Source organism: Tachypleus tridentatus, chromosome 10 (genome assembly GCF_004210375.1).
Source record: "Tachypleus tridentatus isolate NWPU-2018 chromosome 10, ASM421037v1, whole genome shotgun sequence".
NCBI lineage: Eukaryota > Metazoa > Arthropoda > Merostomata > Xiphosura > Limulidae > Tachypleus > Tachypleus tridentatus.
Window position 1 is genome coordinate 174293173 of NC_134834.1, and position 17701 is coordinate 174310873.

The 17701-nt window shown below is 31.9% G+C and overlaps 2 protein-coding genes across 3 annotated transcripts in view; both read right to left on the bottom strand.

Moving 5' to 3' along the window:
* The window catches only part of LOC143230956 (dual specificity protein phosphatase 22-B-like), a 40936-nt gene extending 34844 nt beyond the window's left edge, over nucleotides 1-6092 (bottom strand). Inside the window, exons 1-2 of one of the 2 annotated variants that reach the window (XM_076465308.1) lie at nucleotides 5841-6092; nucleotides 5195-5392 (exon numbers count right to left, since the gene is read on the bottom strand). In XM_076465308.1, coding sequence (XP_076321423.1) covers nucleotides 5195-5215 — 21 coding nt within the window. In that variant the 5' untranslated portion in view covers nucleotides 5216-5392; nucleotides 5841-6092. Of the gene's footprint in view, nucleotides 1-5194; nucleotides 5393-5812 lie in introns of both variants that reach the window. The other variant, XM_076465309.1, reaches the window with a different exon arrangement.
* A 5898-nt stretch (nucleotides 6093-11990) lies between these two features.
* The window catches only part of c11.1 (maestro heat like repeat family protein c11.1), a 95442-nt gene continuing 89731 nt past the window's right edge, over nucleotides 11991-17701 (bottom strand). The window contains 3 exon segments of the mRNA XM_076465310.1: nucleotides 11991-13199; nucleotides 14835-14900; nucleotides 16672-16774. Of these exon segments, the coding sequence (XP_076321425.1) occupies nucleotides 13117-13199; nucleotides 14835-14900; nucleotides 16672-16774 (252 nt within the window). The 3' untranslated portion in view covers nucleotides 11991-13116.

Below are 17701 nucleotides of genomic sequence, written 5' to 3' on the forward strand. Positions count from 1 at the left end.
ATGGAACTTTATATTTACTCTTGACAACATTAACTTATTTGTTCTTGCCTCCATGGTGGACAACGCACAGATAGCCAATTGTGTGTGTGTTTTCTTATAGCAAAGCCACATCGGGCTATTTGCTGAGCCCACCGAGGGGAATCGAACCGCTGATTTTAGCGTTGTGAATCCGTAGACTTACCGTTGTACTAGTGGGGTACAATAGCCCATTGTGTAGCTTGGTGCTTAACTTCAAACAGATATTTTCTTCTTGCCTGACATGAATTTTCACATTATCAACATGTGGTAAAAGAATTAAACTTCCTTTAAACATCGATTCGGATCTTAATTAATTATTCCTTTTCAGCCTTATTAAAATTAATATCATACTGACTTTCTTTTTTTATCACAAGTTGATTTAAATCTATCTCGAGTATTCTTCATACGATCGATGATTTTCCTTAATCTTCTACTTATTTTGTATAAGACTCCTCTAAATGATTGTTCTCTGAATAAGAGTACAGAAGGTCCAATAGCACTTTAAGTTTTCTCTCAATCATCAACGGTAGTGGAGTATTGCTGATAGCTTCATTTACTGCTCTACAAGAACTCATCAGTAAATGTATATCCAGATTCCATTATCTGATGTCCATCTATATACTAATTCATTTTAAAATGTGCATTTGTATGTATGTCTCTGTCATGCCATTAAAAACGGTTCAAGGGCCTTTGCCCTGATCTTTTTAATTCTAAGGATCTCACACACTTCCACAAAAAGTGATTCACATTTGTGTCCCTGATATGATTTAAATTCTATAGGCAATCAAATATTAGGGCAAATTCACATACGAGTTTCTTCACAAGAGTATCTGCTTTCTGGTTAGGAATAGCATGTGCTTCTAGAGATCTAGTGAAATAGCTTAGCACAGCCATAGTGAAGCTCACCCCATCATATCATTAACAATGCTCCAGTGGCATCCCGATACAATAATGTTGTAGCTGCCCAAGATGTTTCTTTCATGGACATTTTCAGCTACAACACAGAGACTGGAGAAGTACCAACTGTAGTCATTGTTTCTGCCAACTGGAGTCTTTTTATCTCCGATATAAAAAGTCATCTTGCAGGCATAATGTATTCTACTGTGCTCTTACATCTTTGTTTTCAACTTGTATAGAGATCCTCTTTGCAATGAAAGTATTTCTGTAACATTCTTGAACCAATACCTGGTTTCAAACTCGTAATCTTTGTCTGAGCAGCTTCCAGTTGGGTAGTAAACCATATCAGTTCTTCGTCATCTGTTGTGGACGCCGCATGGTGGACTATCCTTTGCTGTACTTTAGGTAGACTGTTTTTTCTAACCCGTGCTTCTTTCTTATCACGGCATTTACATTCTTCTTGGTTTTATGGGTTAAAAAATCCAACAATGACTTTAATACTGTATAATATTCTATTATTATCTGTGTTATACTTGTGAAAACTGCTCAATATGCAATTTCACTGCCATCTGTATCTGAGTGAAACGTCAGGAGTTTGATTTGCTAACTCTTTATTCAGTTTGTGAAATATTTGTTTACGGTTATAAGTTTCATTTCACTCTGGAAATGATTTCAAAATAAGCCTGATAGGACTCTCAAGATACTTTCCTATCATACTCCATTAGTCTCTTGATTGATCAATGCTGAGTTATCCAGCTAAATTCTGGAACTTGATTTAGTAGTATCATGACAGGAGTAGCCTATGAAGTAGTCCATATATGAAGCACAAGTAAGTTCTCCTACTGCATAAATGGTGTTTTACTTTGAAACACTTGAGTTGGTGCAGTAAGACATGCGAATGGTTTAATCTTTTCATTCAGTAATTGTTTTTACCAGATGTTTTATTTTCTCATTCGTATTCTTGTCTACTTTATCATTGCCTTACTTTCCTTCAATTTTAACAGCCTATCTTCACATCGCGGATGTCTTTCTGCGCTTCTCTAATTTTGTTATTACAGCCATCTTGCATTTCTTTTATGTCATTCTGCATTAATTCAAACTTGTTTTTGTAATTCCTCTGTATGTGGCATATAGCTCCATTGATCATGTTTCAAACAGATCTGCTTTTAAATAGTACATTTCTTCCTTTTAATTTCTCTTTCAAATTCCTGTCTCATTCTTCTCAAGTTTCTTTTAACTGTTTAATTAACTCCAATAAATCTCTGATCTCGCCTCTTGAAGTCATTTAGAATATTAAAATTTACTCAATACTCTATTTTATTTTACACAAAATAGTTCAATTTCTGATACAAGTGTTGTAATATTGTTATTTCGCATGGATGGTTATTTTAAAGTATTCAATGAAGATATTTGATACCGAGTCCACACAACGATAAATATTAGTTTATTTCTTAGCGTTTCTACACTTCTCTTGTACAGTGTTGTAACTTGTATGCTTCAATTTACAAATTATATTAAAAAAATACCTCTCTAATTTTACTATAATTAACCTAAAAATAAAGTAATTGGCACAACTTCATGGCTAATCAATTGAGTAATTGAATACACATGATAACTAACACTAATCCAAATACTTCAATGAAAATAAGTACATTACTTGCACTAAATCACCGAAAACAACAAAACTGTATGATTAGCTACTAGCTTAAGAATTGACTACCTTTTAGCTTTCTCCAATTGTTTTCTAACACTGGCCCGGTATGGCCAAGCGCGTAAGGCGCGCGACTCCGAGGGTCGCGGGTTCGCGCCCGCGTCGCGCCAAACATGCTCGCCCTCCCAGCCGTGGGGACGTTATAATGTGACGGTCAAGCCCATTATTCGTTGGTAAAAGAGTAGCCCAAGAGTTGGCGGTGGGTGGTGATGACTAGCTGCCTTCCCTCTAGTCTTACACTGCTAAATTAGGGACGGCTAGCACAGATAGCCCGCGAGTAGCTTTGTGCGAAATTCCAAAACAAACAAACAAACAAATTTTCTAACACAATCATGATAATCCCCCAGTTAAAACTACTATTACCTTTTATTTTCATTTGTAAGATACGTTCGTTTGTGTTTATACTTCGGCACAAAGATACACAGTGGGCTATATCTGTGCTTGGGCCACTACGAGTATGGAAATCCGGTTTCTATAAGTCCTCAGGCATACTGCTCTGCCGGGGGGGGGGGGTGCTAATGTAAGTCGCTAAACCATTCCTCTGTGAGAAATCTGTATAAGTTGAGAGGTCAGACGTAAAATACTGTAGCCTTAATACATATGACACATAGAGTCAATAAATGCATTTGAAGAACACTATTTTCTACGTTATATTCTATTATTTTATAAATTCGTTTCGTTAACTGTTTTGGTTAACACGTTTGATATATATTTGTTATATAGATTTGTTTTTTATTACATATATATTTTCATTATGAGGATTATTTTGTATTTTAGCTAGTTTTTTAATTTATGTCCAGACTTGATTTTTTAACTGGATAAGTCTCATGAGCCCTTACCCCAGTTGCTCAGCGGCATATCTGCAAACTTATGACGCTGAAAATCGGGTTTAAATACTTATAGAGAGATCAGGCTGTATACAGCCCATTGTGTAGATTTGTGCTTAACTACGAAAAATGAAAATTTCTTGAAAGATTATTGGGATTACGGCGGAAAATATCCTTAATAGTAATAGTACTAAACTGATGTGTTATAATCATGTAAGTTCCGGTTTTTAATATTGCACATTTCTAATTTATATATGTGTATATATATTAAATACTAGGTCTAACGGATTTACTGTTATACATTTATTTTAACAACTACGTTTGTTTCAGTGACATATATTGTTGGATGTATATTGCGCAAATTCCGCCTGTTTTCTAAATTTGTAGAAGATTATCAAGAGCAACAATCAACAATATGTGATTTACGAATATATTAACTTGTCTTTGAACATTATTGAACGTTCAAGAATCTTACATGATTGGTATAGAAGCTATCTGAGACAGTTTTGTATTGTTTAGTCGGTGAAGTTAGTGTACCAGAAGTCTCGGTTTGTTTGTTTTTGAATTTCGCACAAAGCTACTCGCGGGCTATCTGTGCTAGCCGTCCCTAATTTAGTAGTGTAAGACTATAGGGAAGGCAGCTAGTCATCACCACCCACCGCCAACTCTTGGGATACTCTTTTACCAACGAATAGTGGGATTGACCGTCACATTATAACGCGCCCACGGCTGAAAGGGCGAGCATGTTTGGCGCGACTGGGATGCGAACCCGCGACCCTCAGATTACGAGTCGCACGCCTTAACACGCTTGGCCATGCCGGGCCTAGAAGTCTCGGAATCAGTGATTGTGATAAACTCTTATTAATCGGAGAAATACAGAATTTGACCAGGAACATTTATAATTTCGAACATTACAACTCATTTAACTTCATTGAATTAACTTTAGACGTTAGTATTTCTACGAGGACTTTAAATATTTTAGTGGGTAAATGTCAGCTTATAAGTGGCGTGAGGTCAACGGAGCCAGCTATCTAAAGGGAGGTGTAATAATATCGACTCTGAATTAATTTGCTAGTCGATAAAATATTCAGTTCTAGACCAGACAGAAGGCTAGGTATTGTTTGTACGTTTTTGTCTATAAACCAATGGTTGTAATACCTCTTTGTAATGTCCTTTATTATAAATTGTATTGTTGTTTGTATAATAAAATATATTTGTGTCAAAAAAAACAACTGTGTGTATTATTCTTGTTGGAAAATATTATTACTTTAATACATATCGACATTTAATTTCTAAATTAGAATTAAAATTTCCGGTTATTTGAAATCGTAATATGTAAGGTACGTAACATAATAAATCGGAGACTCGTCCGGAATAAATTATAATTCGTAGCACTGGGTTATAAAAGTTAATGATAATTTAAAGTCATTAGTAATCCTGTTTTTTAGCCGATTTGATTTTAGATGATAACACTAGAAATAATTTGTGAATCTATAATATCTGATTATAATAGTAATCACTAAATAATTGAAAAGTATCAAAGGTTATCTTCATGTACACCATCACAGATGCGGATATAGGATAAACCAAGCAGATATGTCTGTAACTAAATAGTTACAGGATAGTTAGTATCTCACAAAGAAAAATTGCGTATATAAATTTAATCCTAATAATTTATCTTCTAGCTCTTAATGTCGCTGTCTAAATCCTTCCAATCACTGAAGATATTTATCGTTCTTACCTTGTTCATACCATTTCCCATGACGTCGGCTGTAGGACGACTCTCCACTAGTTGTACTATCTCATATAATCTCTCAGCTTCTCATGTTGGCTAATCGAAGACATTGTGATGGAAACAATTTTACCAATGATGAAACACATAACGCTGTAGCTTACGCAGGCTGGAGTAGAGAAAAGACATCGCTTTTCTTTCTTGAATCTGTAAATATGTGTAGTGTATTCATTTAAACTATGAAATTTCTCCCATAAAAGTAATTATTACGTTACTTATAATGGTCGTTTTTTTCTTGTTCTTTGATTTAGTCTCTCAGTATTTGTAAGCTAACACGAAAGGTAAAAGTCGAAATTACCATACTTTTAACCCTTTTAACAACTACGACCATAATTTTGACATTGTAAAAAAACAAGCTCAATGAATGGCATTTAATTATTTATTACTTACAAATTTATAAAGATAACTCGCTTTAAGTTTAATCATAAATTATTGAAAATATGTTCTTGTAGCTTCATTTTAAAGATATGTAAAAATACTGTTCTCCTTATTAATATGTGGTATTATTGATTGCTACATAATAGAACACGCAAAACTAGAATAAAATATAAGCATAGTAATCATTACCGAGTGGAACGAAAAAAATCAAACGTACAGGTTTAACTTGTCTTCCGCTCACGAGTTATGTTACCGTACGATAATTTTTACCACTTATCCAAAGACACAAAATAAAAGAATCTTCTAGGCAACAACTTTGTTTGGAGCAGTTCTTCCTAAGCGCGTTTGTTGCTATGTTATAAAAATCGTTTTAATTAATTGAAATTACATAAGATTAAAAAGTAAATTGTTACATTTTAACTGGTTCACTATTCCTGCTTCTTTTCACATCACACCCAAATTCAACGATCGCCACTACAGATACAATGCAGACGATACATATAGGATGAAATAGGTGACATCTAGTGATGAGCTCTCAAAAAATATATATAAAAACACATTATGTAAAAATAATCAGAATTGTACGCTTACTGATAAATTGTTCTTCTACAGAGAAACAAAATTATTTAGGTAGTTTAGAGAGTAAGATATCTGAATTTTTTGTTGTTTTACTAAAGAGTAACTGATCTATATCTTGCTTTTTAAAACCACTTTTTATTTCTTTTGTGTGTTCAGATATTACAAAATGGCTAACACAACAATATTCAACTAACAGTTTAGTGATACTTTTTTATCTCGACTTTATTAAATTTTCACGATTTCAAACTATTTAAAAAGTTCAGTAGCCCCCACATAGGGTACACCAGTGACACAACGGTAAAAAAGGGGTTTCTATATCCGTGGTGGTCAGAGCACAAATAGCCCATTTTGTAGCTTTGTGCTTAATTCCAAAGATCCTACACAGCTATTTTATTTGACGACTTTTTTTCTTATACTTCTTTATTACTAAACTGGTTATTCGTAACTTAAATTCTAATTCCAGAAAAGGGTTGCTGTTTCTTTAAAAAATAATTGAATAACTTACAGCTCTCATCAAATTCATCTTTGATCAATTATCTTTGTTTGGTTTGTGAATAAGATCATGAATGAGTTGAATGAATGTTGGCCATTTTATGTATTTTTTTTAAACGGTTACTAAAAATTATTCGTAAATTGACGTTTAGCTTTGCTCGATGCATTTGCATAAGATATTGTTTGTTTGGTATAACACGCAATGCGGTGTTGTACAAAAAATACTACTTGCCCTTGTTGCTGTTTTAATATGATTAGATAGGGCCTATAAATACATGTGAAAACTAAGCATGTCTTTTATAACAACCACTTTGTCTCTACTAGCTACATTTTCACTTGGTGATCATACATCACAGTTGAATCTTTCTGTTTCGAACAGATCTTTAGGAAATCTAATAAATAACCAGATGTTAACTTCTCTTATTCGTTTATTCATTTTGCTACGTTTGTTTGTTCGTATTGGATAAAAATCACATTGGCTATCTGCTGTTTCCATAGCCAGAAATTGAATCCGTAAACTTGCTGTTGTCCCAGTAAGGCAACTCCATATTTGTCTAAACGTTCAAGTTTTTAGACAAAACTAGTAACCTAATATTCAGTTATTATTGTAGAAAGCAAAGACAAAAAATAGCAAATGTAACTAACAATAATTTGAAGTACGATTTTAAATTGTGTCAACACTGTAAATGACACCCAACTGGCCTGTTGCAGTAACATTATCAGTGAAATGTGTGACGTTCTTAAACTTTGGTGACACTTATTAATACAAAGTTAAAACTGTGCAGTTTTATACAGTATAGGTTTGATATTTGGTAAAAATATAGTCTTAGTTGTGATATATATTATGTTTTACAGAATTCTTACTACTTCTGTTCAGGATTCTATGGCATCAGTATGAATGAAACAGATTCAAGGCAATGTACTGCTTCAGTCTCTAAATTCGAATAAAGTAAAAGGTTTAACTATGGGGTACCTCTGTCAACTTTATTATTTGACTTTGGTTAGATGTGTTTGCAACTGAATCGTCCAGTAGTTCAAAGTTTATATCAAAAGATTAGGTAAGATATGTAGATGGCACATTTTTTGGTGTGGTGGCATGGCAACAATATATTAAAATAACGTGATAATTATTTAAAAAGTTTAAAACCACAAATTGATTTAAATATGAAACTGTTACGTTAGTTAAGAAAGATATGCATGATAATTTAAAAACATCACTTTGTAGAAAACATTTTGGTGTTGTTAGGCCGCTATACCAAGAATCAAGTCATACTAAATCCAAAAACATTCTACGTTTTACATTTATGTTCTTAAGGCTTTGAATATACATACTAAAGAAGAAGAATTAAAAATAAAATTATTACATATGAATGTAGCAGTAGAAATGGAATTAAACTCAAATACTGTTTCACTTTTAATAAATTTAGTAACAATTTAATGAATTTTCAAAATATTAAGTTAAATATTTCTCATGAAAATAATAAAGCTTTATTTCTACCTTACATTCTAGGATCAACCAGTGAATTATTTAATATTTGTTTAAAAACAATTTTGTCCTCAAACTTCTAAATAATACAATAATCAAATTTTAGGCAATACAAAAGATAAAACTGGAATTTATAAAATAGAATGTAAGTATCGTAATATTTTTATTGGTCAAACTAAAATAAATTAAAATGTAGAATGCAAGAATCTAAAGTTTACGTAAAAGAAATAACGAAATTGAAAATTCAACTATTGCCAAATATATTCAAACGACAAAACACATCGTGTTACTGAATGAACAATAAATGTTTACAATAGATTATTTTCTAATACCACCTACAACATATAGTGGATAAAGAATTATTTGTATATTTTTAAGTACTCAGCCTGCACAATAGACTATCTGTGTTATATCCACAACAGGGTTGTAATTTTGAATTTTTGTGTTATAAGCTTTCAAGCTAACCACTGAATTTAATGTACATGATTGGTGCATAAATTAAGGAAAAACTTTCTCTCGGACCAGGGGCTCCCACCAGCCAAAGTAAAAACTCTGTCAACGTTATCAATACAAGTTTGTAAAAAGGAGAAAATGTATATGTAAAACGAGTGTATACTTAAAAGAACACGTAAAGTGTATGCAAAAAAACACAAAGAATACAGCAATGCAGACATTATAAGAATGAAACTCTATTTGGTTAAAACTGAATAAAACTAACACCATGCATTAACTGTATAATAAGCACATGAAAGTTAATAGGCTGAACTGTATGCATTTCAAACTTGTTTGTTTTGTTTTTGAATTTCGCACAAAGCTACTCGAAGGCTATCTGTGCTAGCCGTCCCTAATTTAGCAGTGTAAGACTAGAGGGAATGCACTAGTCATCACCACCCACCGCCATCTCTTGGGCTACTCTTTTACCAATGAATAGTGTGATTGACCGCACATTATAACGCCCCCACGGCTGAAAGGGCGAGCATGTTTAGCGCGACGGGGATGCGAACCCGCGACCCTCAGATTACGAGTCGCACGCCTTAACACGCTTGGCCATTCCGGGCCAGCATTTCAAACTTAACAGCAAAGCTAGGATAAATAAAATGAATATATATATATATATATATATATCAAAAGTACAAACTGCACTACTACGATATAAGACTTGTAAAATAATCCATTTGCTTAAAGAAAGAATAAGATACTTGTTTCGATAAAAAAATTTTGAATAAGGTGACTAATTTTGCTCTACATACCAGCCCTATCTCTTTTCCATTTGTAGCTGCGTCTCTGCTTTATTATTATTATTACCTTAACACCAATCTGTTATTACCTGTCTTCAGCCGATTTTTTTTTGTCTTGATGTTTTCATTTTAACCCATTCTTCACTTTAAAATCGTTTTTTTCAATTTCATTTCTGTCACAATAATTGAATTTATGGTCAGTTTACTTGCACTGTATTACGTTGAGTTTTTCAGCTTATCTTGCAGCGAGTAATTTAGGTATTTTAATTTTGACTATAACTCCTACTTTAAAAAAAAAATGCAGGTACCCTGTAAATATACATCTTTCTTGCTATCTAAGGATGTATTAATGTAGGAAATAAAAGGCGGCAGTTTAAAACTGTTAGTGTTGTTCCCAATGTTTACACAAGTGTATTCATGTACAATTTTTTCAGTTGTACTTGAATTTAATTAAACCATTGCAAAGTCCACGATCTCAGGTACCTACTGCAACAATTATTTCGTAAAACTTGTGGTTGATTTCGTGAGGCTTCTGTGCTGTTTCCACCCTCATGTGCGACGTAGAATGGCACGAAACACAGGTTTTTAAGATTAGTATGAGCAGAACGTTTATTCCATCTCTTCTAACATGGTCTCTGATGTGGGTAACTTAAGTATTTTAAGATGCTGCAATTCTTACTTTCCTCCTCACTTTTCCAGCAATGAACATTTTCAACTGCACAAGAGATTGGCCAGTTTGAGGTATAGCAGCATCCTTTGTTTTTGTGAAAACACGTGGAGTAACTAGTGTAGAATAATTTATTTATTTCTTGTTTTTAATTTCTATGTTCTCTAGAGTAGATTATTGATTTTTGGTCGATTAATATTACTTAAAATAAACAAAGTTCTCTTTAAGAACTTTGTTCTGATGTCTTTTTTGTCAGTATAATTAAACAGTGGCACTATTTTTTCCGTATTTCATGTGCTTACTAATTAAGATGTTATAATCATTAACTGCTCTTCACCTAAAAGATGCAAGGTTAAAGCTCGACAGTTTTATAAGGTAAAAGTTTGCGTTTGATAAAATGTAGTCTTTGTTATTACACATGTATTCCTCTGTATCCACTTTCAAGGTTCAAACTCCTGATAACATGTGAAAGAATGAATGGGGTCCAGCTAGTGGATGGAAACGATGACTACAAGGATTCACAGTGTTTGAGCAATTTCCGAGACTGTTGTCTGGAATGTTGCTACCATTGTTGCCAGCAATAAAAACAATATATATTCTAATAGATGGTTCCTAAACAAGAAAAATTAAATTCGCAAAAGAAATGGTTAACAAAAGTATAATGTAACAGTAAGTACAATCTTATCCTACAAAATAGTCGACAACAATCAATTTCAAAAGTTTAAAGGCAACTTCTCATAACAACTTTAGCCTGGGTCCTTCATTAGGGTTGTCTAGAGTTTGAGTGAGCTCTTCTACAATGAAATTCTTCGAAAATAAGTGATCATACTATCAAGTGAAATCTCACAAATAAAATCCTAACCCTGCAGACAAGTCTAAGGCATGTCCCTAACCTTTCTAGATTGTTGAGGGAGATGTATTTATCCTTTTAATAAAGTTCAAGGTTGTTTTCTATGCTCGATGCTGTATTGAATTGAGTCTTTCCCTAAAGCTCTCTCTCTTCACACATGAAAACTATATTTTCATGACAAAGACAGTATAGAGCACCTTGTAAGGACCTGTTCACAATTTTATATCGTTTGAGCCAAATGAGACACCACAGTTACATACCCTCTAGGAGTTCCTGTACCAGTTTTGAACATCTACAGGATGACAAATTTCTATCTAAAGAATTCGTCAAGCTGCCCTCAAGCACAGAAGTGAAGTAAACAATGAGTAGCAATATTAATTATAAAATGTCTATGTGACTAATGTTTCATTCCACTTCATCACTTAAAGCATCATGATAGTTAACTATGACACTGGTTCATGCAGATACAGTGAGGTTGACATGTTACACTTTCCCTTCCTTTTACTCATGGGTTCATGTAAATGTTGAAGTGACTTATGGCCTGTAACACCTCTCTAAAATCCAGCAGCATGGAGCTCCTGAGTACAGTGGATTTGATGGCCTACAACACTAAATCCCAAATGGTTTTTGTTAGAGCTGCTTATATTTAAAATAAGCTTTTGCAACAGTTCACCAAGGGAGATGTAGTGGAAATGAGACCACAACAGAATGGGGGTAGTGCCAACACATTTAGTAACATGTATTTTTGCTTTGATATTTGATATTTATTTTATATGATGCTGTAGTGTTTCTAATTATGACTTCAGATTTCTCACTCTTAGTGTTGTTTACTACCTGTCTACTATTTCAGAAATCCCACTGATGTACATAATACTGTCAGTTATCTATTTGCCACTTTAAATAATTACATATATAATGAATGTTCAATTTATTCAGGCTTGTACAAACTGTTCTTTAGATTTCTGCTGCATATTATATCCTCACAATTGACTTTTTGTCACAAAGAATGTTATGCATTATCAACTGGTACAATTCAGAATTGAATGAATAACACATTTCTGATCTCATGCAAAATTTAATGGAACAAAAAAAAAAAAACTTATTTTTTCAAATGATTTTATTTAACCTTGAAAGAAAACAAAAGCCTCTTTATATACAATTAGTTATAAACAAAGCAACATAGTTTCCCATTGTTTATCGAGACTAGAATTTAATGTAAAAGCCTAACTTTTTTGGTGCCATTCTTAAAGCACATTTGTCAGAAACATTGAAATTATTTCACTTGGAATGTTTTAGCATAATTTTACTTGGAATTAAAAAACTATTGTTAAAACTATCACAGTTTCAAGACAGCAGCAACGAGAAGCACAAACAAAATATCCAAAACTTAAAAATTAAATACAGAAACTAATATTTATTAATAATCACACTCCAAACTCGTAATTTAAAAACTTAATCAGTTAAATGACCCTAGAATACTGACATTCTACATATAGCAACTACAACATAATGCAATTCAGCCATTACTAAGTTATTACTATGTTAACAATACTCCATAGTATGAGTTATTTAGGTGGAATATACTGGTTTTCAATGGTCTTAACAACTAGCAATTACTAATTTTTCGTCTAAATAGCAACTGTGATCAACATTATAATGACAACCTAACTGTGCTGGGTAAAATATAAAATGAAAGAACTGCATTAAATAATCAACTATTACTATTATCTCTTTACACTGAGTATAACATTGTACACAAGTATTTACTAAAACTGCAACAAGTATGAACCTCACCTTCCACAATCATTACATTTGCTACAGCTGAACTATTAATTGAATTTTTCTTAGAGTAAGTAATCCCATGACTAAGATATGTTGGTTATTAAGAATGAAGCAGTTTAAATTTTACTTATTTGGTCACAACTTATTTTTCTGGTTAGTTGAATACAAACTAACTAAAATTCACCAGTACTTACTCTTAGCTGGACATCTAGAGCTAAATTAAACCTTTAACATTTTGCAAATATATACACCTTTTTCAACAACACTTGCATGAATATCAACTTATAGATTTGACATGTCTATATCTTAAACGATCAAGACACTTTTTGTTACTGGCACATTCTAAGTGAAACATTTTTATACAGAGTTGTTACTACTTCTGTTCAGGATTCTATGACATCAGTATGAATGAAGCAGACTCAAAGCTTGAGATGCTCTAATCTGAACCTCTGGGGTTGGATCCTTCAATAACAGGATTAAAGCTGAAACAAATTAAAACAATTACATTTAGAAATGTAAAAAATAAAAGAAGTTTAACTAGTAATCAAAATTTTCTGATATTTGAAACCTAAAATGTAAATCTAGTCTTCATCATTAAGAATGGTGTTAAAGCTACCACAACAAGGAATGTACCATGTAATCACCAAGAAAAGGTGTAAAATCCCTGACAGAGAATGATACTTAAGATACTACCATAAATGATAAAACAATTAAGTTGGATGTTATACTAAATTCATTAAAATGAGAGAAATACCAAAATTACTACTAGAGAGAGAATTATATTTTGCAATCAAAGAAATCATTTTAGTCTCTACTAACACTTGTTATAGTTGATAATTATGACTTCTTTCACTATTTCTAGAAATTTTACATGTAAAAATGTATCTAAAAAATAAAAAGCTTATTTGTAAGTAGACAATTGTTATATAACTAAGCTTTCACCACCATGTCATTATTTAAGTAGTCAAAACAGTGAAGCAACAGATAAGGAGATACTTAGGACTATACAGTTTGAAAACTATCATATGATACCAGAAGTCAGAAACATACCTGTACTAAGGCACAGTGAAATAATATTTAGGGACAAGGGACCTATTGGTCCATCTTGGCTGTCTTACTCTTTAAACTAAAACTATCAAATAAAGAAGTAAAATAAAAATCTTACAGACACCCTCTGTCATTCATATAATTATCAATATTTCTTTTAAACTCAATTTTATTGCCTCCACAACATACATTTCACAGGCAAAAAACAACAGTTTTAGAACTCTTATTCTCTCCTCACATGATAACTCTTCCATCCCAAGCACCATTTTAGTATCCCCTTCTATGAGCTCTTTCCAATAATTCAATGGCTTTCCTAAGGTAAGAAGCCAAAGACTAAACACAATACTTTAAATGTAGTGTAAACAGAGACATATACAATGAAATTATAATCTCTTTAAACTTCTATTGAATATTTCTGTAGATACGACCTAAATCCTATTTGCCCTACATCTAACAACATCACACTGCTTGGATGGCTTTAGAGTTTGCACAAACTCTTGTTAACCAGAAGATGACACAAGAACCTCGAAACATTGTTCTGTACTTTATTTTTATTAAAGTTTTAATACCCATACCAGCTGTCTTGAGAATACAATTCTAAATTTTGTTAAATGACTTTCCAAACCATTTTTCACAGAGATGTAATATTAATAGACCTATAATTGCTGGGGCAATTTTTTTGCTTTTAATCACCTCCCTTGAAGAGGAGTGACATTAGTTAACTTCTCTTCCTTTGACACCTGCTCACTATCACAAAAATGACAAAAAAATGATATACAAACACTGAGGCAAGCTTAAAAAAAACACCAAACATTAGAAGTTTATTAAATAAACTAACAATTGTCAATAAAGGCATTTAATGTTTACTTGACAAAACATGAAAGGGGTAAAATCTCACATTCCAGAAAGTAAAGCCAAGGCTTTTAAATTATATTACTTACATTCTGTATAATTAGGCTAAACTTGGAGTTATTACGTACATTCTCTTGAATAAATTCAATCTCTAAGTAACTTTTCTCAGTCTTAAGTTGTAAACTAGCAATTATACGTTTTTTCATATTAGGTCTTACCTCCACAAACCCTGTCTTTAGATATAGAGCCTTGCTTTTCTGGAGGGATGTTGCCTAATAAAAACCCTATACACAGAGAAAAGAACACTTAACTATAGAAACAGCTCAGTTTTAACCTATATATAATCTCTATTACATGTTACAATGACCAAGGTTACGCAGTACAGCCAACATGGATAATTGTTAATAAGATTAAGTAGATAATACTTACCACAATGATACCTACTTCAAAAAATACTGTGTTGGTTTATCAGGTGGATGAAAAATTGCTATGCAGGTAACACAAACTGATACTTTAAAAAATAAGACACACCTAGGTAGCATGTGGATATGTACATAATTTTTTACATAAATAATTAACTAACACAACTGAAAATCTAAAAATACATCACTTTAGAACATTAAGATAAGGAACTCTTTATAACAAATTTTCTATGCCATTAAATCAGAATATAATTACAAGAAGGATATAATATTAAGAAAATCACAAAAATATTTCACCAGTGGTCTTGCTTTATGCATAAGACAAGAGCTAGAGTAATTGGAAAAATAATTTTTAGTTTCTCCTAACTACTATAACAATGAGTCAGGTGTGAATTTTCCCATTTTGGTTAACATTAAAAACTTAACACAACCATCACAAAATTGTTTCCGAAGGAATTTAAATAACATTCTACATAAAGTGATATTTTGAAACATTAAGAATATTAAACAGAATTTTAAAATACTTTTACATCATGGAACGAGTACCTGCAACTGTATAAAAATTTTACTTTAATATATAATTTTTCAATTACATTAAAATTAAGCTAAATTACACTCAGATTTAGATACTACCTATCGATTATTAGTTTTCTTTTCTTTATTACTGAGAAGCTGACTCACCATTGTATCACCAAGCTTATATTATTTACACATTCTACATAAACAAAGTTTACAATTCAGGACTAACAGCTGTATGCCTGTTGACTTATAGTTTGATAAACATGCATAGACATGAGCACTCCATAGACAAAGCTTACAATATTAAGACTATCAAGGCCATAAGTAAAGAGAAATACAACTGTTAGTATATAAACATACATAATTTCAAATTTAAGCAGGCCCTGAGAAAATGAAAAAAAATATCTAGTATGCATGGTCTCATACATTTGGGTTTAGAAACTTTCATGACTTTCCTAAAACCATTAAGCAATTTTCCAGAACCTTTTAAATGTATCAGTAACCAAAATAAACACTGTGCATTGCTGACAGTTCTTTAACAGGCAGTCTTCTTGGCAAATTAATAGACAAAAAAGGGCAACAGTAAATAGTTCAACCTTTCACTTGAATTTTTAAATAATTATTTTACCTCAACAATTCAGCATGTCTTCTCTTTTGACTATCATAAATTACCATCCATTAATAGTATTACAAAGCACACGTTACCAACGTAATCACCAATAAAAAATAGAAGGTGAGTCAATTCTCCCTCTTACTACATTTATAAAATCAATAAAACAGAAGATTGTAAATTTGAAATACTTTTAGAAGGAAGTTTATAACGGGTAATACTAAACTATGGTTCACATTGTTACATAGGTTTAAATAATGTGTTAAATTTAATTCTTAATGCAAAACATAATTACAGTTTTCCAAATCTAAGAAACGAAACAATTAAGTCGTGGACAAGAATACTAGTAGAGTTGGTTAAGTTATTAAACAACTTACTTGGATGCTGATCATCTTGGTTTACAACTTTACAAGTATCGAATCAAAATTATAAATGGAATTACTGCATAAGTAATGAACTGATATTTAACTGTCTTAAACTAAGTAATAAATACAGATAACTTACCAAGTAATATAGCTGCATTACACTGGATTACAGGTCTAGAACTTTTCAAGTAGGAGACTGAAGTTGTTGTATAGAAACTGATTTTATTGGGGAAATTGACAACCTGGGATCAAACAAGAAATGTATTTTGATACTGGATTTTAAAAACTAAGCAATAATGCTAAGACACATGATAGAAAATTGAATTTGTTGCACAGGAACTAATTCACTCATATATTACTTACAACAATAATGAATTGGTTGGTTACAAGATACACACTTGTTGTATATAAATAATGAGCTGATTTCTATTAAAATGTTCAGCTGTTGCAAACCACAACATTAATGTATTGGTTTTTAATAAAATGCTCACTTGTTGTGTATGACAATATTAATGAATTGGTTTCTAACGAATGCTTGTTTGTTGCATATGACAACAACAATGAATAGAGTTCAAATGAAATGCTTGCTTGCATGTGACAACAGTGAATTAGTTTCTAATGAAAGTTCACTTAGTAACAGATTCAATAAAAAATATGAATTTCTATACACATTTGTACACATTAAGCATTTATCCTATCACTTTTAATGCAATGTGCATCTTTATAAAATTTGGTGTACTTTTCATAACGATTCCAAGTCTTTTGTACACAAGAAATCAGTTTTCAATGAAGTATTTTTAATGTGAATATAAAAGTCTGCTTTATAGCTAGTATGAGTGTGAAGTGATTTTAAAGTTATGATTAACAAAACTTTTCTTCATCCCCAAAATCTCAAATATATTTCTGCAATCTCAAACCTCCTAATTGCATTTTAAATGTTTGTTTTCAGTAAAACTTTATATTTTATCTGTTATTTTCTCTACCTTAACTACATGGGTGAGTCAATTTGACCAATCTCACAGTCACCATAAACAATTAGGAAATAAATATAAATTACACATTTTTGATTCTAGAACAACTACAGATAAAACAAAAACACAAATGTTTAATCAAACAGCTTAAATCTCATAACATTATATATTATACTGACCTTCCAGTTGTACCTGGCA